Source organism: Oryzias melastigma, linkage group LG2 (assembly GCF_002922805.2).
Source record: "Oryzias melastigma strain HK-1 linkage group LG2, ASM292280v2, whole genome shotgun sequence".
NCBI classification, from domain to species: domain Eukaryota; kingdom Metazoa; phylum Chordata; class Actinopteri; order Beloniformes; family Adrianichthyidae; genus Oryzias; species Oryzias melastigma.
Genome location: NC_050513.1, coordinates 11,270,210 through 11,292,762, shown reverse-complemented (window position 1 = coordinate 11,292,762; position 22,553 = coordinate 11,270,210). Strand labels below are relative to the sequence as shown.

At 37.8% G+C, this 22,553-nt stretch overlaps 1 protein-coding gene and 1 long non-coding RNA gene across 6 annotated transcripts in view; one reads left to right on the top strand and one right to left on the bottom strand.

The window, feature by feature from the left end:
- The window catches only part of LOC118599796, a 234,434-nt gene that overhangs the window by 15,445 nt on the left and 196,436 nt on the right, over positions 1–22,553 (top strand). The window contains exons 2-3 of one of the 3 annotated variants that reach the window (XR_004949309.1): positions 10,665–10,759; positions 13,630–14,771. This is a non-coding gene — a long non-coding RNA (uncharacterized LOC118599796). Of the gene's footprint in view, positions 1–10,060; positions 10,760–13,629; positions 14,772–22,553 lie in introns of those variants that run through there. The other 2 variants (XR_004949302.1, XR_004949303.1) reach the window with 2 other exon arrangements.
- Positions 7,778–22,553, bottom strand: part of prox1a (prospero homeobox 1a) — a 50,425-nt gene continuing 35,649 nt past the window's right edge. For all 3 annotated transcript variants that reach the window (XM_036215832.1, XM_036215830.1, XM_024288972.2), the window contains one exon: positions 7,778–8,365. In XM_036215832.1, the coding sequence (XP_036071725.1) occupies positions 8,180–8,365 (186 nt within the window). In that variant the 3' untranslated portion in view covers positions 7,778–8,179. The remainder of the gene's footprint in view (positions 8,366–22,553) is intronic.

Here is a 22,553-nt window from a genome sequence, read left to right as displayed (position 1 = left end):
AGGGAAGCCAGTAGATTTGCCTCTAGCATCAGGGCCGGATAACTCCTGAACACCTCCCTGGGGAGGTGTTCTGGGCATGTCCCACTGGATGGAGTCCCCGGGAAAGACCCAGAGACTACGTCTCAACTGGTCTGGGAACGCCTCGGAATTCCCAACAGAGGAGCTGGTGTAAGTGACCCGAGAGAGAGGTATCTCTGGGCACCTCTACCTCGACTGTTGCCCCCGAGACCCAGTCTCACGAGTAGATGAAAAGGGGTAGTTGCAGTTTGTGCGAGTAGTTTCACAATCCAGGCCTGTAATCGCCCCCACCCCCAATGAACAAGAAGTACGTGTCATTCAAACTCATGGAGACTTTTCTCCTCTGTGTGAGTTGTTCCTGTAAAGTCATTAGTCTGACTTCTGTTGACTTCCTCTAACATCCCTTCTGTACCCATTTGTGCGAGGAGAAAGTCCTAGTTTTCATTTTAATAAAAATAAATCTCAAATTCATGAAGTGTGTAACAGTGATACCAGTGTGTGTGTGTGTTTACTTGTACAAAATTCTAATTGAAGCAGCAGTGAACATCTGGCCTACGAGCCAATGATTGGTCGGGGAAGTTCCTTAGGATATAACACTTGAAAATGTCTTGGCATGTTCACGACAACAGCAGTGCCGTTTGTGCCGCGTGTATCATATTTGGTGTGTGCGAGGGGATGATTGGACTGGTTGTGGAAGCGAGTTGATGCTAATGGCGTTCTTATGCTGGTGTGCGTCTGATTGTGTGCCGTGTTCTTGTGTGTTGGTTGGGAGGTTTTTTTTTTTTACTTCCCGTCGTTAGGTTTAAACCTCTTTTATATTTTTTCGAGCATGCGTCTCATTCTTCCCTTGATTACTATTTAGACTTATGCCCATTTACAAAGCGCCATCTCTCCTTTCTTTTATCTGTCCATTACTCCTTCTGCTTCTGAATTTTATTTTCTCTCTCAGTGATTCACTATGGTGTTATTAAGGTTCACACAGAGGCCAGAGGGACCTTCATCTTCATTTTTTCTTTACTCTCTACATTTGACTTGTATGTCTTCGTAGAGTTAGCTACGTCCATAATATGCTTTTCCTTTGGGTATTTCACACCCCGATCTCCTAACATGGGGAGGCGGTGGGCCCTCACTGGCGATGTCCGTTGAAGATGCAGCCGGGTTGTTAAAAGTGTTGTTAGGAGAGCGTCTGGCAGCTGTTCCTGACAGGTTGGGGATTGAAGGACAGATGGTGTTTGATTAGCGAACAGACCGCTGATGGATGTAGATATGGGGGCGTCGAACGAGGGAGGGGAGGGACGGACTTGAGTTTGGAACAGAGGTAAGAAGTGGATGGACCGACACGGGTGAGGTGGGGAAACATTTACCGCTGACAAAAGAGTGTGACAAGAGCAGAAGTGAGCCCATTTGGCAGGAAGGAGGACAACGGGAAAGTGTTGCATGCTGGGAGAGGTGACGGCACAGTCGTGGCAGCTGCACTAAACAACAATTAGCTTCATTCACCTGGGTCCCATCTTAAAGAAGCAGGCAAATAATCCCGCTGAGTTGGCTGATTAAAATCTGTTCAACAAGCGTTTCAAGTGCGTTGATCAGGTCATTTGTTGTTAAGTCATTACATTTAGCTTTTTAAAAGGTACGTTCGACAAGTTTCTTTAATGGATTCAATGACCAAAAAGTGGATTATTCTAAAAATAGGTTGTAAAAATCAGTGATAAGTTGGCCTGCACAACAAATCATAAATTTATCGTCATCGCGTTATCAGCCTGTGCAATAGATGTATCGCAAAAGATGATAAAATTGCAATAACTGTAACCTTTGTGCTATCCTAGCCATATTAACATTAAAAGTGGGGTCATCTGGACCCCACAAGACAGCATCCTGAACATTTTGTTTTCAAGAATTTTTTATCTTCACTGGTCCACCTTTGTCATTGGAGGGATCACACATCAATGTCACGAGGATAAATGTTATGCTAAAACCATCTTGAGGGAGCTTAAAGTATTTAGCAAATTAAATAAGCCTTGTTTCCACTGAGGACTTGGTACGGTTTGTTTTGGTCGGGAATGCTATTTTGAGCATTTCCATGGTAAAATGGACCCATTGACCCGTACCTCTGGAGGGCCTCCATCGGCTGTAGGTCCATAGAAAGAGGAAACAGTGATAAGTGATTAGTTTGTTGCAAGTATAAACGTCCAGGTTTAAGCCTTTTAAAAATTGAACGTAATTGTTACCACCTCAGTTCACCAAGTGACCACTTGGGGGTTTTGTTACACAAGAAAAGCAGTGCATACTAGGGGTGTAAGAAAATATTGATTCAGTGAAAAATTGCAATACCATATTTGACGATTCTTGTGTCAATTTGAAATACTGCCAAGGGGATATTTAATTAATTATTTAAAAGTAAAATATATAGTTTAGTATTACTTTTGTTTTCCAATTAAATATTTACTTAATTACAAATAGAAAATCACCATGAATTTGCTTCGGCAAAAGCAACTTGTTTATGAGATGCCGTTTCAGTTCCTAATGTTCTCATTATTAAATATTATGTGTTTTAAATTTTTACTTTTGTGAATAATTTATTAATATTGAAATGATTCTTAAATAATAATAAAAAAATAGAATTGGTACCATATTGAAATATATCGTGATGCGTATCGTGACGTGACACATGTATCGCGATACATATCATATTGTCAGACTCTTGCCAATACTCACCCTTAGTGCATACTAGTAAATTAAAGGTACATTTTACATTTTTAGAACCACAACCCAAAACTTTAAATAGCTGATAGACTCATTATAAAACTACAGGTTAATACTTTTCCCATCCATTTCCTTCCCTACACATCTATTGAGGCGTTCCCACAAGCAGAGACGTCATTTTTAAAAAGGTTCTGATGGCAGAATAGTTTCTCAAGACTTCCACTGTAGTTGTTAGAAACAGGCAAGCAGCCTCTAAATCATCGTTTGTTCCCGTGTTGAAGAGTTGTTTGGTGGACTTGACGATCACAAATCAGTTACGTCAAATTCAGGAAGTGGCTATGACTCCCCTCCATTGGCCAGCTCTCTTTACATTTCCCTGGAATGCCCTCTAACATCTTAATTTGGGCTTGACCACAAGTCTGAGTACAAAGCCCTCATTGGGCCAAAATAAACACAGCTGTTTTATTGTCTTGCCGCTCATATGTGCATCCGACGTGTGTGCGTACACGCAGTATCAGAAGACGATCGGGTGACCCCACCTCCTGTTCAAACTTTCTTCTTCTAACGAAAAGCTTTGTCAGCGTAAGACAATGCCTAAGATCCTTTTTTGTGTGTTTGTGTCTTCTTTTAAAAGGACCGCATTGGTTTTTGTTGTGTCTGCATTTCATCCATCTGCTTAGCCGTGTGCGGCATAAGGTTTTATCATCTCGCTTTCATACTGTATGGTTTCATTTTGACACTCTGAAGCTTACATTTTATAAACATCCTCTGAACATTCAACCATTGAATAGACATTTCAACAGAGATTTAAACTATTAACTAAATAATCTACAAGACTTTAAATAAAACTCTCAAAAACACAAGTATTTTTTAGGTAAAAACATTAGGGATCCTCACTGGGAAAATGTAACTTTTTGTTTGCTTTGAAACTTTAGCACCAAAGCTTAAAGATAACATTTTTTTAATTAAAAAAAAAAAAAAAGTTCCCAGTAGTGTTTTCAATTATGATTGTGAAGTTTTAACCAAAATCCCACAACCTAAATGTCTTAAAAAGCCATTTTTCATGTTGATCTGAAGCCTCTGTTTTCAGGCTGAAACAAAACCAGGACCTAACACTTCTGCACTAGGGATGCAACTATTCTTAGTTTAGGACCTAAGCATACGTTGCACCATTAAATCATGGGTAAAAATGAATCATTGCATCTGTACTGCACACCAGTATGTGCAATTTATTGTTTTAATCCATTACTATAGACTTAGTATAAGCCAACCTGAAGATATTTTTTTAAATTATACTTGATAAAAAAAATAATCTGATTTTTTTTGTTGTTGTTGTTTTTAGAATACACAAATCGTACATCAAACCAAAAAAAATACATGACCCAAAAATCTAGGTTTTCAATCAAATTGTGGGGAAAATGAATTCCCTAGTCTTTACACCTGGATCTATGGGGTCTTTAAAAGTGTACAAATAGTTTATAACCAACCATAGGGAATATACACAAACATAATAGTGGGGGGGATGGGATTATGTGGACACGCATGCTAAAATACGTGTCCAATCAACCAAACCATCCCTCTAATTTAGCATTTTATCATCATCGTAATACTATGATAAGACACAAAATGAGACATTTTATTTAAAAATGTTAAGGGTTTAATAGAAAATCAATATTTGGCATAAATGATAAATTCATTTATATTTTTGACAGGAAGTCTGTTTAATTTAATAAAATCACGAGGGAAGGTGTTTTGTGTTATACCTCTTTGACAGCTAGAGGTCAGTAAATGACAAACTGGAACATTGTCCCAACTTATGGAACTTTGATTGAACAAACTTCTATTTGCCTTTCTCTCATTGTTGCTTTATGCCCCATTAAATCAATAAAGTTGAAACTCTTAGAGATTTATTTAAAAAATCTACATATCAGTTATTGAACTAGCGTGTGTGCTCAGAAAGCTGTAGAGTATTGGTATTTTACTCTGGTGATGGTGGTTGCCAGATTTTGGTGCCAGCGCCCAGCAGGCGGGTGTTTTAGAGAAGTAAGTGATGTCGGGGAGGCAGAGAGGTAAGAGGTAGCACTGGCCACAGGGAGGAGAGGAAAGAGACGGATGGTAGGCCAACGGGGGCGGGCCAGGCTCGCTTTCATGCGCACCCGTCTGTCTTTTTCTGCGTCTTTGTACCGGCTAATCTAGGCGTCAGCAGCTTTTTTTGAGGCTTTTGTGCTGACAATAATCACACAGCACTCTTCTTTTCAATTCATCAGCAACAACAACAAGGGATCACATGTCCCCCGCCCCCGCTACCCACCCAGATACAGAATCCAGTGGTAAAGTGGCCATAGGGTTGCCTGGTTACATTTGGGTGTGGGTCCACCTCACCCTATGCACCCCTAAAATATGCCCATACAAGTGTCCCTCTTTATTAGTTCAAGAATAGTTAATTTAACCTTGAAATATTAAAGATAATCAGTCAAATCTATTGCATTAAAAACCTATGAAAACATATCTTATCCTTTTTTTAGATTATTTTCTCAATATTTTGCACAAAATTTGATATGATGTGTCTATTTTGATGAAGCTCTAAGGTTATAAAGGTTTATAAATGTGCAAATCTACACCTTATAATCAAATGTGATCAATTTTTCACTTTAAAAAACAAAAAACTTGTTTATTGATCAAACTCGTGCAAATATTCTCATTAAAATAAAAACGTCAAGCATTTACTTCAACTGTGTGGTCAAACTATATTTAATAGCAAAATGAAACACATGTCCACAAAGATGGCTTAAATAAGATCACATCACATTAAAAAAAAGGAAATTCCATTTGAAAATATTTTAAGACTCAGAAACAACAAATTGAAGCTCCTGCATTTTTATAAATCAGTGCTATATTCTTCAAATATTACAAGCTAGTTACAGGTTGAGCTCAATTAAAAACTGCAGAATGTATTCGTGAGGAAAAACAAATTCCTAGAAAAGAAAACACCAAACACAATAGGTTTAAAGGCAGATAATCAGTTGTGTTACATAGTTTTTTTTTCTGTCAAAGAAAAATGTATACTTAATTTATACATTTGGAGTAAGAAAACTTTACAAACCGTTGCGCGTAAAAGCGTCCTTTTCACACCTGCATACAGATCGTAGAGTTATAACGGTCCTAAAAGGTTACGGCGGTATTTAAAGACCCACTCCGATCATCTTAGTAACTGTTTTCAAAGCATTCCCAGTGGGCTTTTAATTATGATTATGTAGTTTTTAGTCTAAATAAAAAAGATGGTAGATAGAGTTTTTGCAGAACGGCAGTAGTCTAATAGAAATACACATCTAAGTTGTTGGCGGTACTGTTGGTGCGGAGGAACCATGCCTCCCTCTCCTATCCCCATAGCGGAGAAGGGTAGGGAGCTTGTGCCCCTCCCCCAAATTTAATTTCTACACTGCAAATAGGATATTTTTTAAGTGGCATTTTTTCTTTTTTTTTTACTGCTCTTGATCCTCAGCGATAAAAAAACTATTATATATATATATATATATATATATATATATATATATATATATATATATATATATATATATATATACCTACACAATTCACAAGAACATATTAAAGACACCAAAAATAAAATTAATCGGAGTGGGTCTTTAAAAACAATAGGAGAGGAAAAAACTGAAAACATATCTCCAAAATCTCACAAGTTTTCGCTAAAATTGCTAACTTTTTCAAAGACAAGAAATGTGCAAAATCTATGACAACAAAGTGAAAAAATTTGAGCCATGTTTTTCTGCGAGGCTTTTAAGCGTTTCCCTTAGGATTTGCTCTAAAAAAGACAGAGTTGGGGGTGGTCCTGAAAGTTTGGTTTCCAGTGCTTAATCTGATTTGAAAAGCCATTTTTCTTGTGTTTTTAAATTGTTTTTATGCTTATCTAGCTTTCAGAAAACAGAAGCTTTATATTTCTTAGAAAGAAATGGGTTTCATAGTCTGAAATTTATGCCATTGAAGTTTGAATTTTTTTCCCTTTTTAAGGAAAATGCTCCATAAAATAATTTTTTTTAAACTGACAAATGAAAAAAAAATAAAAAAAAACGGCATCTACAGATATCAATACCACTCTTCCCGCCCCAGTATTAGCCTACGATGACCCTGCTGTTTTCTGTCTTCTAAAATCTTAGGGATATTTGTGGTGTGAGAAAATATCAATTGCAATCATAGAAAGTTTTGAGCTGGACAATCCAAACCATTGACAATATGAGAGAACTGGACCCATACAAAAGGCCTTATTTCCAGCTTCAACGAAATAAAGTCAATTCAGCTGCCATTTTTTTTGCGATATGGGTGCCACCATGTTAGAACCAGATAATGTCAGGGGAGTCCATAGCAACCACTCTTACCAAAAAGCTTGTAGGAAGCCCACACTCATATAAGTTGCATCCAGACTACAGGAAATATGTCAATCAAAAAATTCTTACAGCCCGTCAAACTTTTTGTGTAGCTCGGGTTCACCCTGACCAGTTGATTCCAGGCTACATAAAATCTGTCGACATGAGACCACCTACTGATGCACTGATGCATCTGATTGGTCAGTTTCTAGCTTGAATAACTTGCACTACAGAAAGAAAATATTGCAAAAAAAATCGCGATTAGCAAGAATCAGCGGGTACTTTCTGGATGAAACGCAAAAGGGGAGGGGCCACTCAGTCTAGTTCTCTTATACAGTCAATGGTCAGAATACGTAAGGAAGCTCAGAAAACAGCTGGCTCAACTAAAAAGAGGAGAAGGTTCGGACAACATTTTGATTCTAGGGTGGAATTTTGTGGGTAATTGTGAAGCTGTGCTTTCCTATGTCTGTTTGTGTGTCTGTGCATGACACAGGGTTCAAAGAACGGAGGAAAAGAGGGCAAAAATACAGAAACATCACTTTTTTTATCTCAAAAAAACGTCCATGTAACTTCAAAACCTCCACAATATAAAGAAATTTATATATTATTTTCTCGGGTAATAGTCCGCTCCCTAAAATCAAGTCTCTGGCTTGTCATTGAGCCATCTATTCGTTCTCTTTTTCCTCGCCTTTTCTTCGTATTAACAGATGATGGAAGAGAGGGATGACAGGACTGTGCAGATTAACTTCTTGCCATTTTTTAATATATAAAAGTCCCAACATACGAGTCCCCTAGAGCATCATCAGACTTTGAGCCTGAGCCCTTTAACTTACCAAGTATGAACTTTAATTTTTTTTAATTATAAAACATCTTAGAGGGGAATATTGTCTTTGAAAGCTGCACTGATGGGGAGGAAAAAAAAACAAACACCTGCAACAAAACGTTCTCCGAGGAGAACCACTTCAAGGTGTCGGATGATGAGTTCCTTTTCGGATCACCGATCCAGTCGAGGATCATCCCAGTCTTCCCGCGGTACTCTGAGGTTTTTCCTGCGTTCTTTGTGGTCTCCCGAGCTCTAGTCAGTCACGTAGGAGCTCTTGAAGACAGTTGGGGGACTTGAAGACCTCGGGAACCTCGCTGTCCAGTTTGCAAATCACTTTGTAGATGGCCTTCTTCCAGGACGGGTCGGCGTCCTTCCCGGCTACGATGGCGTTGAAAAACTCTCGAAGAGTAACCTGGGCTACCTCGAGAAATCGATCGGGAACCTGCATAGAAATGGAGAAGAAAAATGTGACCTTTAGAAGAAGAAATCAGCAAAAACAGAAATGACTATTTGTTAAAAGATTGAAGTACTGCAGGAGTCTGTGACTGTAGAATCTAAATATAAAAGGGTGACTTTCAGAACGGACGTCCACACTCATTTAAAACTACACAAGAGGCGGAGCCTGGAAAAAACTCTAACAGAAGGGCGGGCAAAATTGGTCTAATGCAAATTTAGGTTGGCACGCCATGTGGTGTTTCCTATCCAATTAAGCTAAATTTAATATTTACCTAAATCTTACAAACATATTCAATAATCACACAATACAAAAAAATACACATTTAAAATCCTTTCTTTTGATTTATTCCAGCTTTTTCTAACTTTATCTTATTAATATTCTATTTAGATAAGAATCAAAAAGGTAAAAACCTCTATAAATACTCTTAATAAAAATCCAGACAAAAATTTAGAAGAAAGAGTCACTTTTCAAATAAATTTAGATTTATTGGAGTTCATACAAAAGGAGTTTATACAAACAAACACCTTGTGTGTTAGAAGATTCATAACCTCTATTGTAACAGTAATATATGTCCAACATAAGAGACACTCAGCTCTTATGTTTGCTCAGCTGTGGGACAGAATAAGTAAAAAATAAATCATTCAAAAAAAGAAAGAAAAGGAAAAATGTAGGTTCATATGGAGTTTATAAAGAAGGGGTTTATTCAAATATACACCTTGTGTGTTAGAACATTCATAGTCCCTATTGTAGCAATAAAATGTCCAACACAAGAGGCATTCAGCTTTTATCTATCTACTCAGCTGTTGGACAGGACAACTTTAAAAAATAAAAGAAGTTCATTTAGGTTGATTGTTTTTTTAATTTTTTTTAATTGGAAACCCCAGTTTTAGACGTGAAAAAAGATTGTAGCAAAAAATAAAAAATCTATTAAAAACTGATGATTAAAGTTTACAAAATCTTCCTTATTCTTCCTTTTTTACCAACACTGTCAGTTTTTCTTTTGATTTTTGAAGAATCACTGCGTTTTTGAAGCTTCTGCCCCCTACAGGTGAGGGGTGGAACTGTAGTTTCCGACTAAACTAAACCGTCTCTGTTGCTCCGAAACACTTTGTCCAATTGTCCGGACTTAGCGCTGAACTTTAAGCCACGGAAGTTGCGGATGACGTTGAGGGATAAGATATATTTCTTAGGCGCCAGTGATTCAGTCACCATGTCTGGGTTTTCTGTCATTCAGACTATTCCATTCAAGTGAAATTCACCATCGGTATACTGCATGAGCTGCATCTGAATGTCGGACGCTTTCAGCGGTACTTCTCTCGTTCTGTGGTCAAGTTTGACGACTTCCTGTCCCGAATTAGCCCAGCCAAAGAACTGTCGTCCATGTCGACATTAGACTCCACCCACTGATCATCAACATGCCTCATAAGTAAACTTGCTGGTTGATTAACAACTTTGAACTTTGAAAACATCCGTCTGTGCTCCAACATTTTTGATCATTAATTCACTCCTTATGTCATTTGTCAATTGGGTTTTTCAAAATGTCTTTATCAAAGATTTGTATTTTATTCATTTTTTTCATTGATTTTTGGGTTGGCGAATAGGGTTCAACTCTTACAAAATGTTGTCATCAATTGATAATTTTTAAACAACTGACTAAACAAATAAAGACGTGCAGCAATTGTGAATAAAAACAGTTTCCCTCAAATAATTTTTCAATGGGGAACAAATAAACGCTAAATAAGGAGTTACTTAGAAACTTGTATAAATAGAACGTTTACAAAGAAAACCTGTTTAAAGAACTAGGAATTTGAATCATACTTTAGCCAATAAATGATAAAACTAAAAGAAAATCAAGATATGGTTTGTGCATTTTAGTTGACTAGGAATACATACCTTATAAACTCGATAGTGCCTGAAAACAAGCAGTGAGTTTCAGGTGTTGGAAATAAAGGTAGAACTATTTCTGTAACTGAGTTCTTCCTCGGAACTTCCTTAAAACTCACTTCCCCTTTCTTAACAGCCCCCGGCTGTTTGCGTGTATCTGGTGTGCGAGTTCCCTATAACAAACACGGGTAATAGTCGGCGGCTGGTGAAGACGTGAGCCTCTCACGGATACAAACAAAGAGTCGGAACAAAGCTTCGCTGCAAAAAAAGTGGCACACAAACACGCATTTTTCACTTTTTTTTTTTCGCCATCCCTCCCGTGGGCAAGAGCATCCAAAGACGCCAAACTTCAACTCTCCCCCTCTTCTTTTTATCTGTTCCCTTTTTTTTTTGCATGCAGATCCACAGACGAGTCGTTTACCGACTAAACATCCCCTCACGTGAGCGCGGAGGACTTAGGTGTTAACCCTGTCACATACAACAGGACACACCAAGGTTAGCCACCACCACAACAGATGAATCATTCCAACACATACACACCGACTCCTCTCCTAAATGATTCCCTGGACTCTCATATACCCCACCTACCTCTGCCTACCCTTTCTCTCTTTTTAGCTGGCCCCTTGGGGCCACTGTTATTTCAACAAGGCCCTCTGTCATTGTCTTAGAGTAGACACTACTGTACAAACACATCTACAGACTTAGGATTCAACCTTCCTGCTGTACAGTACTAGTTTCAAGGGTTTCTTATTTATTTTTATGACTTTTCCCGTTTCCCCAGTCAGCTTTCTGTGGTTGTTGCCGGGAAGACTTTTCCAAAAGTCTACAAGCGTGTGTCCCAAAACAGTTTCTATGCAGCTTCATCACTGGGTCACGTTGATTAGTGTTGGTTTGTCATGTATCTATCAGTAAAAATAATTCCTTGCTTAAAGGGATAGTTTGTAAAGCTTGTCCCACACCATAATTCCTCCTCCTCTATGCCTTGTAATGCTCTTTGGCTAAAGATTCTGGGATACTTCTAGAGTTTTTATTTCTTTATGATCCTCATCGAAGACTTTAAACTCTTCCATGAAGAATTTCGGGACGATTGTTGAGTTGTTTGGTCTGCATCAACTTAAAATTTCTCAAAAAAAACAAAAAAAAACATTTGATCAATGCTTGTTTTAGAGAAAACCTCTCCTAAAAAAAGTTGTTCTAAATGGAGGATGTTTTTTGACATGACACTTTAGAGCTACATCTTTTAGCTTCTTGCGTTAATTTACAATCAGCACATTGTGTTCTACGTCCTGATTGGCTGTAAACCACTGTCAATCACTCTACTCCATACCGTGTATCTTGTACAGAACGCGTTTACTTTGCCATATCAATATTAATTTTTGTACTTAATTTATGAACTTTAAGAGTGTGTAAATGTTAATGTAGGTCTGATAAAAATTATAGCCTTAAAACATCTATAATAATTGGGATAAATAAAGCTGACTACTTTGCGATTTCACCTATTGTGAGTTCTTTTTAGAACTTAATTCTTGTGATAAATGCAGGACCATGGTACATCAACGCTCACTGGCATGACATTTGCAGATGCATTAAAAACACCCCCTGATGTTCATTAGTGGTACCTAATGTGTGGAAATCTTGCGCAAGTAAACCCACAGCCTGATTTGTCAAGTAATCTACCAAAGTAATTTACCCAAAAAAACAGATGGTTTGAAATGTATGTACTGTATTTTTGGCACTATAGCACTATAAAGTGCGCTGTCAATGAGTGGTCTATTTCAGAAATTATGTCATATGCGCGCCAAACTATAAGGCACATTAAACCAGACAAAAGAGATAAGTCAGTCAGACTTTATTAACTATGTTCACAGTAACTCTAGAACTTGTTTGTAACACGCTACATGTTAGCAATGTTAGAAGCGTTAGCCACCTTAGCGTATTAACAATATCTGTACTTCTCAAATTTGTTTGCAACATTTGAAAAATCAGATTGATACCAATAAAACAAACATTACTCATTGGTAGCACATAAAAAAAGTATACCGTAGTTCAACACCACTATGTTAGCGACACTAGCATACAATACCTGTAACCCCCAACTTTATTTGCAATATTAAAATAAACAGACTGATGCCGCTGAAGCAAACATTACTCTGAAAAAGCCAACTCTTAGTCTTATTAATAATATGTACAAAAGAAGAAAAAAAAAACAGTTTTGCTACATTTTTGCATGTTTGGAATAACACCTAAACTAAATTAGTAAAAAAAAACAAAAAACAGATTGACAAGTTTATCAACCAAAATTAACCAAAAATAATCCATGTATAAGGTACTCGGTAATATGAGCTGAAATTTTCAAAATAAGTGCACTTTACAGTGCGGAAAAAGCGATAAACGCATTTGTCAAGAAAAGAATATTATTTATTTTATTTTTTTTACCATTTTATACTTGTTGAAACACCAAAGATGCTCTATCAAGTGGAGCCCAATAAAGACTATTATTGAAGACAGTTAAATCTTGATTTTGATATCAGTAAAGCTACGCTCACAATGTAACTTTACCCGTTAACGCCAAAGTACAAAACGTGGATTTAAATGGCGTTTGCATAGTCTTTTGGTCACTTGAATGCAACTCTTAAGCATGCAGCTTGAGTCCTTCAATGGGAAAATGCAAATTTCCTTAAAGAAAACTCCTTTTTACCTAATCGTCTTTGCCTAAAATGACCTCTTTTGTATTTGTAATCCACGGAAAAGTAGTATTAGCTATCTAGTGCAAATAATTGTCAAATGTCTGGCTTCAAGTAAACCCACAACTTGAGGTAAAACCATCACTTCAAAAGAGCTGCTGAATAAAGTTCTATTTTTCCCTTCCACGTTTTCCTTGTTTCCAGCAATGCTTGTTTAAAAAACACATTTTTTTAAACCCTTAAACGTGAGCAGGTGCCTAAAAATACTCCTGTAATCGCTAAAAGGCTGCAGAACACAGAGAAAGCCCTAAAGTCAAGATGGTGTTTAATGGTTGATGTGAAACTGCCCACTGGGACAAATAAAAGTTGAAACCTGAGCTTGATCTTGAAGATGAATGTGCCTTTGAGACATCCTTTCCCTCCTGGCAGCATCCTTTAGTTGTTCAAATCTTATATAAAAAAAAGACAAATCCCTTCTTTAAGGTCCTACTTTTGAGCAGAGACATTAATATCATCTTGTTTGATTTTAGTAAGACCTGTTTTAGTTATTGATTTGGACTGGAAATATTGATTATTTGAGTTGTACGGTCAAAGGATTCAAGGACTTTGGCCCGCTCGGACAGTCTTTGAGTCATTGCCAGGTTTGGAATGACGATTGGTGTGTTTTTGAATGTATTTCAGGGTTGTCGACGGCGAGAAAAGTGGCGACAGAACGGACTCGCACAAAGGTACGGAAACCCAAGCTGGAGGGATTGAAGCGCGTGCGGGACAAACGGCCTCGCGCGGACGCGTTTAGGGTCCAGACGCTACCGATTCGTCTGGCCATCGTAAATCAGACCAATAAAGAGATCTAAATTAGGCCATCATCAGCGCAGATGGGCCTCTGCCTTGGAGTCTGAATGTGTTGTGAGTTTTAAAAAGTGGGGAAGAAAAAGGGAAAGAAAGACGTTTTGTTTCCAGTAAACAGAATTGGCGTAATTGCTCCGGCTTGGTGGGTAAATATTGGATGAGGGGAGGCTCAATGACTGTCTTAACACACACACACACAAACGCACAGAAGGACAAGAGGCTGTAAATCTCTACATCATCGACCAACAAAGAGGCCTGCAGGGACGACTTCTCTCCTCTTTCTCTTGCACTGCAAAAATAAGGAGCCTAAATCTAGGAAAAGAACACAAATTTACAAAGAGAATCTGTAGAAAGTAGTAAAATGGTGTCTATACATTGAAACATTAGACAAGATACCCTACAAGACATCAATATCTACAACGCACAAGAATTCAAAATAGGGAAAAATAAGCTAAAAAAGCTACTTATTCTAGAAAACGCTAAACACATATCATGGAACATATATTTAGCCGATGATGTGCTCACTCAATTTGGACACTATGCTTTCTACTTTTTGTTTTTTTTAAATGGCGGATATGACTTCACAGATTTCACAAAGTGAAAACCGAATCAATGCCAACATTTGACGACGTCTGTTTATGACTCCACTGTGTTTTGATGATGAAAACGTTGGCGGTTTTTTATAGATTACATTTAATTTTTTTTTATTTATTTTTTCCCGTGGTCTATATGTGCCAATGTAGTGAACATTGATATACACTAGTTTTTCGCAAAGACTTTTGGGAAATTTCTAGGTAATGCAATTTTGGAAATGTAGGCAATTGTAGGCAACACCTTAATTCCTAACTACTAAGAAACTATATAGTGTGGGACTATCTAGTGCGCTGGATTTTAAAAGCAATTCGGACACTTTACTTTTGTTTTTCTGAACGCCGGATATGACGTCCCCAATTTCACGAAGTGAAAAGCGAATCAATATGAACATTTCATGACGTCTATTTGTAATGAAAATGTGGATGGTTTGTTAAAAAAAAAATTACATTTAAACATGTTTTTTGTTTCAAAAAAAATGTTCGACCGCAATGCATTGTGGTCTATATTTGCTAAATGTAGTAATTATTGTTGCACACTAGTTTTTCGCAAAGACTTCTGGGAAACTTCTAGTGCACTCGATTTTGAAAGGGCGTTCCTCTTTTTCTACTGTTTTCTAGCGCTTGTCCGATACCCACAGTTGGAAGAGGCTTGGTGCGAAATGTCGAACCAGTGCAAATTTTGTTCCAACCTTCTTCTTTCACAGCTCTATTCCGATATACAAGACTTGGGTTTTATGTAATTCCGATTGGACACAAACCGCAATTATTAATTTCTCCGTAATGATCAATTTACAAATGGTTGGCACTTTCGCAAATGAAAGGGTACGTCATCCATATGTCACAACCAAATCTGAGTCCCTGATTGGTCAAAGTTTGACTGGTCTAACTTTCAACGCGTTAACGCGTCAATAAATCCTCCTAAAGTCTAAAAGCACCACCAAGAAGGTAAATCTTAATTTTTGACATCAACGTTTATTGAACTTCAAAAAAACATCCTTAAAACTGAACCAAAATTTACACAGCAATTTGAGTTTTTTATTGACAAGATTATTTAATTATTTATAATTTTTTTTTTTACATCCGAAATCTTAAAGAGACAAAAAACATTTTTAATTTTAAGAACATCTCAAAACAACGTAGCGGAGGAAAGAACTAAAACAACCTTTAATCCTGGTCACATATCTTGAGTGTCTAAAAAAAAGGAAAAAGGTTTAAATTTTTGCAAAGATCAATCATTTGAGGGGCGGAGCTAAAATATTTTATATATTGGGGAAGGTTAGTAACTGGAAACACCAGAGATTGTTAATACTTTATTTTTGGATTTGTAATGCTTAAAGAAGCTCGTATTAATGATTTTTTAAAATTTGTCAATAATATTGACTCAAAAATAGGGGGGCACCCTGGCCCAAATGTAGCTCCGCCCCTGGATCAAACAGATTAAAAGAAACTTTTAAAGACGCTAATAGAAGCTGTTTAGTGAGATCCATTTCATTTAAGGCTACAGCAACTGACATTGGACATGTACCAAAAGTAAGTTTAGCTTCCATTGTCGCTTCCCTTTTTTCTTTATTTTTCTTCATTTCTTTCATTTTTTTTATTGATTATACAAAATTAAAACATTTGAGTGTTTAAAAAAGCCATTCATATTGGCAGTCACATTTCTGTCCGCCTCTTTTCTCTTTTTTTTGCAGCAAAAACACATAATGAGCTGTGGCAAAAATTTTTAAATAAAAGGACCTGAACTGAGCTAAATGCTAACCCTGAGGACATGGTAACAGTGACGTGCAGTTTGCTAATTTAGTTTTTTTTTTTTTTTTTAGCAAAGCAGGTCGCAAGCACAAAAGGACAGCGCTAAAAATAATTTTGGGAAAAAAGGAGACATTTTCAGAAGTAGGTTACTTCAAAATTTGCTTTTGAACAAAAAAAAATAGAAAAAGGGGTCCATTGGGGTCAACAAAGAAGAAACTTGCTCATCGAAGCATGTAAAATACCTGTTTTTGTATTAAAAAATAGTATATTTTTTTGAAGACATTAAATTTTGCTCCTCCTTCATTATTCTCTTCCTTAAACATGCAAAAACACTCATGTTTTATCCTCTTTTTAGGTGTTAATTTCTCATTTTTATTGTCTTTTATTTTGAAAAACATCTTAATCTTGTTTTACTCATAAAATGAACACACTTTTTATGACTCTTGAATTCATGTTTTTTTCTCTTCTGTCTCTTTTTAATCACCTTCAAGTCTTCAAAGCTTTTCTAATTTTGCTTGAAAACGCACTTGAGGCTCTTTTTCTTTTTTTTTTCCTCTGTCTTTTTGCTTCGCAGCCTTGAGTTTGGCCCTCGTCTTGGTCAGCGGCTCAATTCTCCGTCGTATCAAAAATAACAGGATTTCTTTCATGTGCTGCTCTTTCTGCAGCCGTGCAAACAGAATGAGTGTGTGTGTGTCTTCAGAGGGGTACTAAGTGGACATATCATGTTTGTGCCAAAGCACAAGCATCTGCTTCCTTTTTCCTTCTCGCCACTATCAGGCGCTCACTTCGCCTGTTATCGGACCTGGTTTAAGTCACACACGCGCTGGCAGGAAAAACACAAAAACACCCGAGAAGAGTCTTCAGCTCCGCTTTGTTTCTGTTTTATTCAGGTTTTTGAATGAAACCTAAACGTTGATCATTTCGTTATTGTATTGGGGTACTAAATGTTTGGAGTACTTTCAAATTACCAATTATGGAAATAAATCCTCCGCCTTTGTCCGATATGAATTAAATCAATTTGTGTCTTTTTTCGCCACAAAATTAAAGTCTTACATTCAGGGGTAGACTAATTATTAGTAAGTCGACTGTCAAAAAATCTATATATATATATATATATATATATAATTTAACTCTTTCATAAAAAAAACAAATCACTGAAATGACATAAAGCTGCTCTTGTGAAAGTGTCTAGTCCTCCCCCTCCCCTGTGTAGCAATGGACTATTCCATCATCAGCAAGTTTTTTTTGTTTTATATTATATAAAAACGCTAGTAGAAGCTGTTTACTGAGATCCATTTGAGGTCCATTTCATATATATATATTTGTGTGTGTGTGTGTGTGTGTAGAATATATATATGTGTGTATAATATATATATATATGTATATATATATATGTATATATATTTAATACATGTGTGTATAATATATATATGTGTATAATATATATATATATATGTGTGTGTGTATAATATATATATATATATGTATATATATAATATATATGTGTATAATATATATATGTGTGTGTATATATAAATATGTATATATATGTATGTATATATATATATCTCAAATACATTTCTTTACATTTGCATATTTAAAAAATTGAATTCTTGACATTGGCAACAGCTGCGTATTTTCACCAATAGGCGCAAAACTTTATCGATATCCTAGAAATATTGAAAAACACATGTTCCCGATTACACTGTTTCCATTAAATCATAATTATGCAAATTAATACAAATCAACTCACAAGATATGTCATTTAAAAACACAAACAATACTTTTATTCACAGCATTTAAATTTCGCTAGAGCGCTCATCGCCATCTATCAAAGGAGACGTCAGCGTCTTATGATGGAGTGGAATCCTACGTAGGAGCGGCTACAAATCTAAATATTTTGGTAGATTATGGTTGATGACTTTACAGTGTACCAGTGGATCCAATAGTTTAGCATGACACGCTCAACATTTGATAAGGTATGTGATGCTGTGGGACCTCTTGTGGTGACCGCTACCTAAGCATAATATCCAATTGTTGGTCATGTGACTTATTTAATAAAAAAAAAAAAAATTCTATTGCAGTTTTACCAAATATCTCAATTTTGATACGCCTCAAAAAATACATCCCCCGAGCGCGAAAATGTCTTTTTTCGAGAAAGGCAAGTTTTTTCAAAATTGTCGTGTTTACGTTGGGCAAATTTATTATCGCAAATCCAATTTGCACAATTTCATATTAAATGGAAACACAACTAATGCCTAAAAGTGGATCAATAAAAGAAGATGTGCGGTGGATGTTTAAAAAAAAAAAAAAAATAGATTTATACAACTACTGCAGGGGGCCCCATTTATGGTGTGCCCGGCCCCCCCAAAACTGCTGAGTACGCTACTGCATACAGCAAATTACAGTCTTCACTGAACTGTTGAACTGTTAAAAGGTGAGAAAATCCCATGATTTTAGGCTTGATTTTTTTTTCCTATTTTCATGAAACACAGGAACATCTGAGCCAGAAAATACCCCAAAAATGAAGCACAAACACAAGTTTTCTCAAGCTTTTGAAGAAATAATTAAAAGGAATACGGAGGATGTTTAGACAAAGACATGGGTTTTGATCAAAAACAAATTAGGAACATTTTTTTTCTCTAAAGAAATCTGTATTTTAATTAACTTTGGTAATTTCTCTGTCACTTAATGGATATTTAATTAAAAGTTGGAGCCTCCATAGCTGTTGATGATTTGTTTCAGTCAGTTAAAAAAAAAAAAAAAAAAAAAAGCTCAGAAATGATTAACTTTCATTCAGTTTTATCTTAGATTTAACCTGAATTCATTAACGGAAACTAATGTTTTATTTGTTACTCCTGTCCATTTTGTAGTTTTTAACATTATGGAAAAACAATTTAAAAAGTAATAATTTACAGAAAAGGGGTGTGTGCTCTTGTAACAAAAATTGTGCTAAGAATGTCCCCACGCTCACAAAAATAACATTTTTTTGCATCATTAATCCCCTGTCGGTGTCGCTTTGTGCCCCTCCCCCAATGCTAGCTTACTTCAAGTCAAATCGGCAGCTTGAAACTTTGATCTACGTCATTTCTGCTGCCAGTCGTGAGGTTGAGCTCCGCCGCTGCACCGTCCACCCGGCACATAAATAACGCCGACAGTCCCCCTCTGGTAGTCTGCTCTTTGACACAGTCACCCAGATTTGCAGCATCTATTTCAAGGTAAAAAGATTCACCCCTCCCCCGTCAAATCAAAACATTCAAACACTAAAAAAAAAAACCGTTGAAGTTGAGCGTTTCAAGGTAGAACTAGAGACTTGGGGTTCCTCCAGGACATCGCCAATATGTGTTTCCTTTCTCAGCTGCTCTTTTGTCGATCAGTCACTGATCTCACTGTCACCAGTGACAATGACAATAAAGTTTCTCTTTGTTCGGACGGCATGTGACCCAGAGGAAGGGTCTGCGTCCTGAGATTGCGTCTCCTCTCGCTATCTCATCGGTGTGGGTGTCTTGAGTGCGTGCGCCCGTATCTCTGCGCCGTGTCCCCGCGCACACACGTGCAGCGCTTCCTTAGATTCGTGTGTGCGCGCTTTTGTGCTCCCCCCTCTGTGTGCGACTTGTGTGTCCGACTCCCCCCTCCGTAGAGGACAATAGCGCGGGTCATCTGACTAAGAGGCTGCAGACCACTAGTGTCACATGATAGAGGCTGAAGGCCACGTCTTTGTTACCAGGCCTATTGTCGAAGCGAAGGAGACAGCTGGGGAAGGGAATCACACGTTCGCACTCGCAGCGTTTATACGCCGCCCCATCGTGACTCCAATCAGGCTCAGTGACAAAGATGATGCCTTCGTTTTCTTGACTGGAAGACACACAGGCGGACACAATGCAGGCAGATAGCTATAATTACAGTGACAGAAAGTGGCAGGTGGCATTGTGTGCAGCCTCAACCAGGAGCCAAGAGCAGGGAAACCCGGAGAGGGCTGTGTTACGTAGCATTCACCCTTTAAGTCCCACTGCGATTGTCTTTTGATCTATTTTAAAAGCGTTTCCAGTGGTCCTTTAATTATGAGTATGCTAGGTTTTAGCCAAAAGGTAAAAATCTGTGTCGCTTTCAAGCACAACTTTTATGCAGAAAGGTAAGAGTTCATCAAAAACTTCTGCCACGGAAGTAAGCCTCCACTAATATCCCATCATCCCTCTGTTTACACTCTCCCTCACAACCCCAAGCTAACATTAGCGGTGCAACAAAAATGGCGAGCAATATGGCAGCTGTACAGTTTTGAGCCAGATTCCAGCTCAGACGTAGAAAATGAAGACGTCAGCAAGTGGATGCATCAGATTTAGACTTTTTTTCAGTTTCTACGTCCCAACTGATGGCATTTTCAAATGGCATTTTTTAATCTGCTCCTATTTATCATGATTTGAACAGAAAAATAACCAAACGTAGATTAAATCTTAAATTCTGCAATAGATGTCCCCCATATTGACGAAAATCCAACAAGAACATGCTGAAAGCACAATTTTCTTTGGAGTGGGTCTTTAAAGTCACATTGAGGTGGACTTAAAAGCCTTAATTTTATTCTAAAACCACAGTGTGCCTTATAGAGACCGAATACGATCATAGAAACTTGCAAAATGCGTATAGATATGGACATAGATTTGGTGAAGGCGACCATTGAAAGTATTAATGACCATAGGGGGTTTCACAAACATTGGCCTGAAGCCACACAGGGCCCGCATCGAGGATATACTGTATCTGTGGACTCCATTTAACAGGACAACGTCTACGTCACGGTGGCGACCCAGAGTACTTTGTGTAACTCTGACCCAACTTTCGTTAAAAGGACTCAATTCCAGTTGAGTTCTTTGGTCACTTTCGTCCTCATCAATGAACAACAGAGTTAAGTAGAGATTTCCTTACAGTATGAATGTAGCTTAAAGTTGGTATTTTCACGTTTCCTCACATTAGCTCAGCTAGCTTTATGTAGCATCAACTACTAAGCTGTTAGAGACACTGTAGGTGTAACAACGTTCAACTGGAAATGTTTAAAAAGTCATTAATTCATATCTGGTTAAATTTTTTGGTTTTGCCGCACCTTTCACGAAAAGAGTGTGCATCCACAAGGAAGACCTCAAATAAATGGATGAACTTGAAGCAAAAAAAAAATCATTTTCCGAACTCCGGAATGAGAGTGAAGGACAAAGAAAATTGGAGCAGAAGCAAGATGGTGCCGAGACAAAGAAAGCAGGACAGATGTCGTCTTTGAGATTCACCTCTTCCCCACAAGTTCTCCCTCAACTCCTAGCGTGCACATGAGCGTGCGTGCACATGTGCGCGCCTTCTGGGTAGGTTACAACGGCAGCAAAGAAGGACAACGACGAATCTGCCGCAAAAAAAAAGATAAAAGTGGAATACAAACAGGCCAATCGTTTATATTTTAGTCCCCTTGCAAAATCCTGATGGGGTTTTCACCATGAGAAGGGAGGAGCCTAAACGAAATCCTCGATTCCTGGGAGTCGAGTTCAGCCCTCTTTTCACATGAAGAGGAAGCGGAAAAGACGAGTGAGGAAGACAAAGAATCTAAAACGGTGGAGAAAGACATGAGAAGTTTAGCCTTTCATGAAACACGCAGCTTATGAAACCGGATAGCTCTGAAATGTGAGTGTGTGACCACTCTGTGGCCTCCAGGTGTGTGTGTGTGTAAGTCCAAGTCAAAGGGCAGATTTTCGTGGCTGCCACACCCACCCTTCAAGGGACAAGATCGCTGTGAACACCAATGTGTGTGTGTGTGTTCCAGGCGCAGCTGTGCCGTCATTTGGTGCTGACAGAGCCAACGAGGATCCTTGAACTGGAAAGAGGAGAACGTCCTCTAGAAGGCCTTTATAAAAAAAATAAAAAATAAAAAAAAAAGTCTCATTGTCCCTCGTCGCCTAACGCACACACTCAAAAAAAAAAAAAAAATGGCAGCTCGGTCGGATTCTGCGCTGCAGGAATTGGAAAAACGTTTTGGCATCCTGAAGCCGAAGTTGCAGGTAATCTGTTCAACAAACGGTGTTTCAGAGTGCCGTGCCCAAAGCGGTTGGCAACCGCCATTGACTTGTCAATCTGTTCTGAGTGTAAAAAGTCCAAAGAGGAAGGCGTTCTCTTCCTCTTGGCAGAAGCTGGAGGCTGACACCTTTCCCTGAGTGTCCTGGCAGAAAATATGTCTTTTTGTTTCTGTGTTTTTTTTTTTCTTTTTGAAGATGAGACCATTGCCGTTTCCTTCCTCCCGTTCTTCGCCTTCCTCATTAGTAAGTGGGCAGAGCTGCAATTAGCACAAAATTGTTGCGGAGAGGAGGAGAGGGCAGACAGCAAGGATGGAGTGACGGAGGTAAACAAGAAAGAAGAGTTGAAAGAATGTGGCGAAAGAGGCAAGTG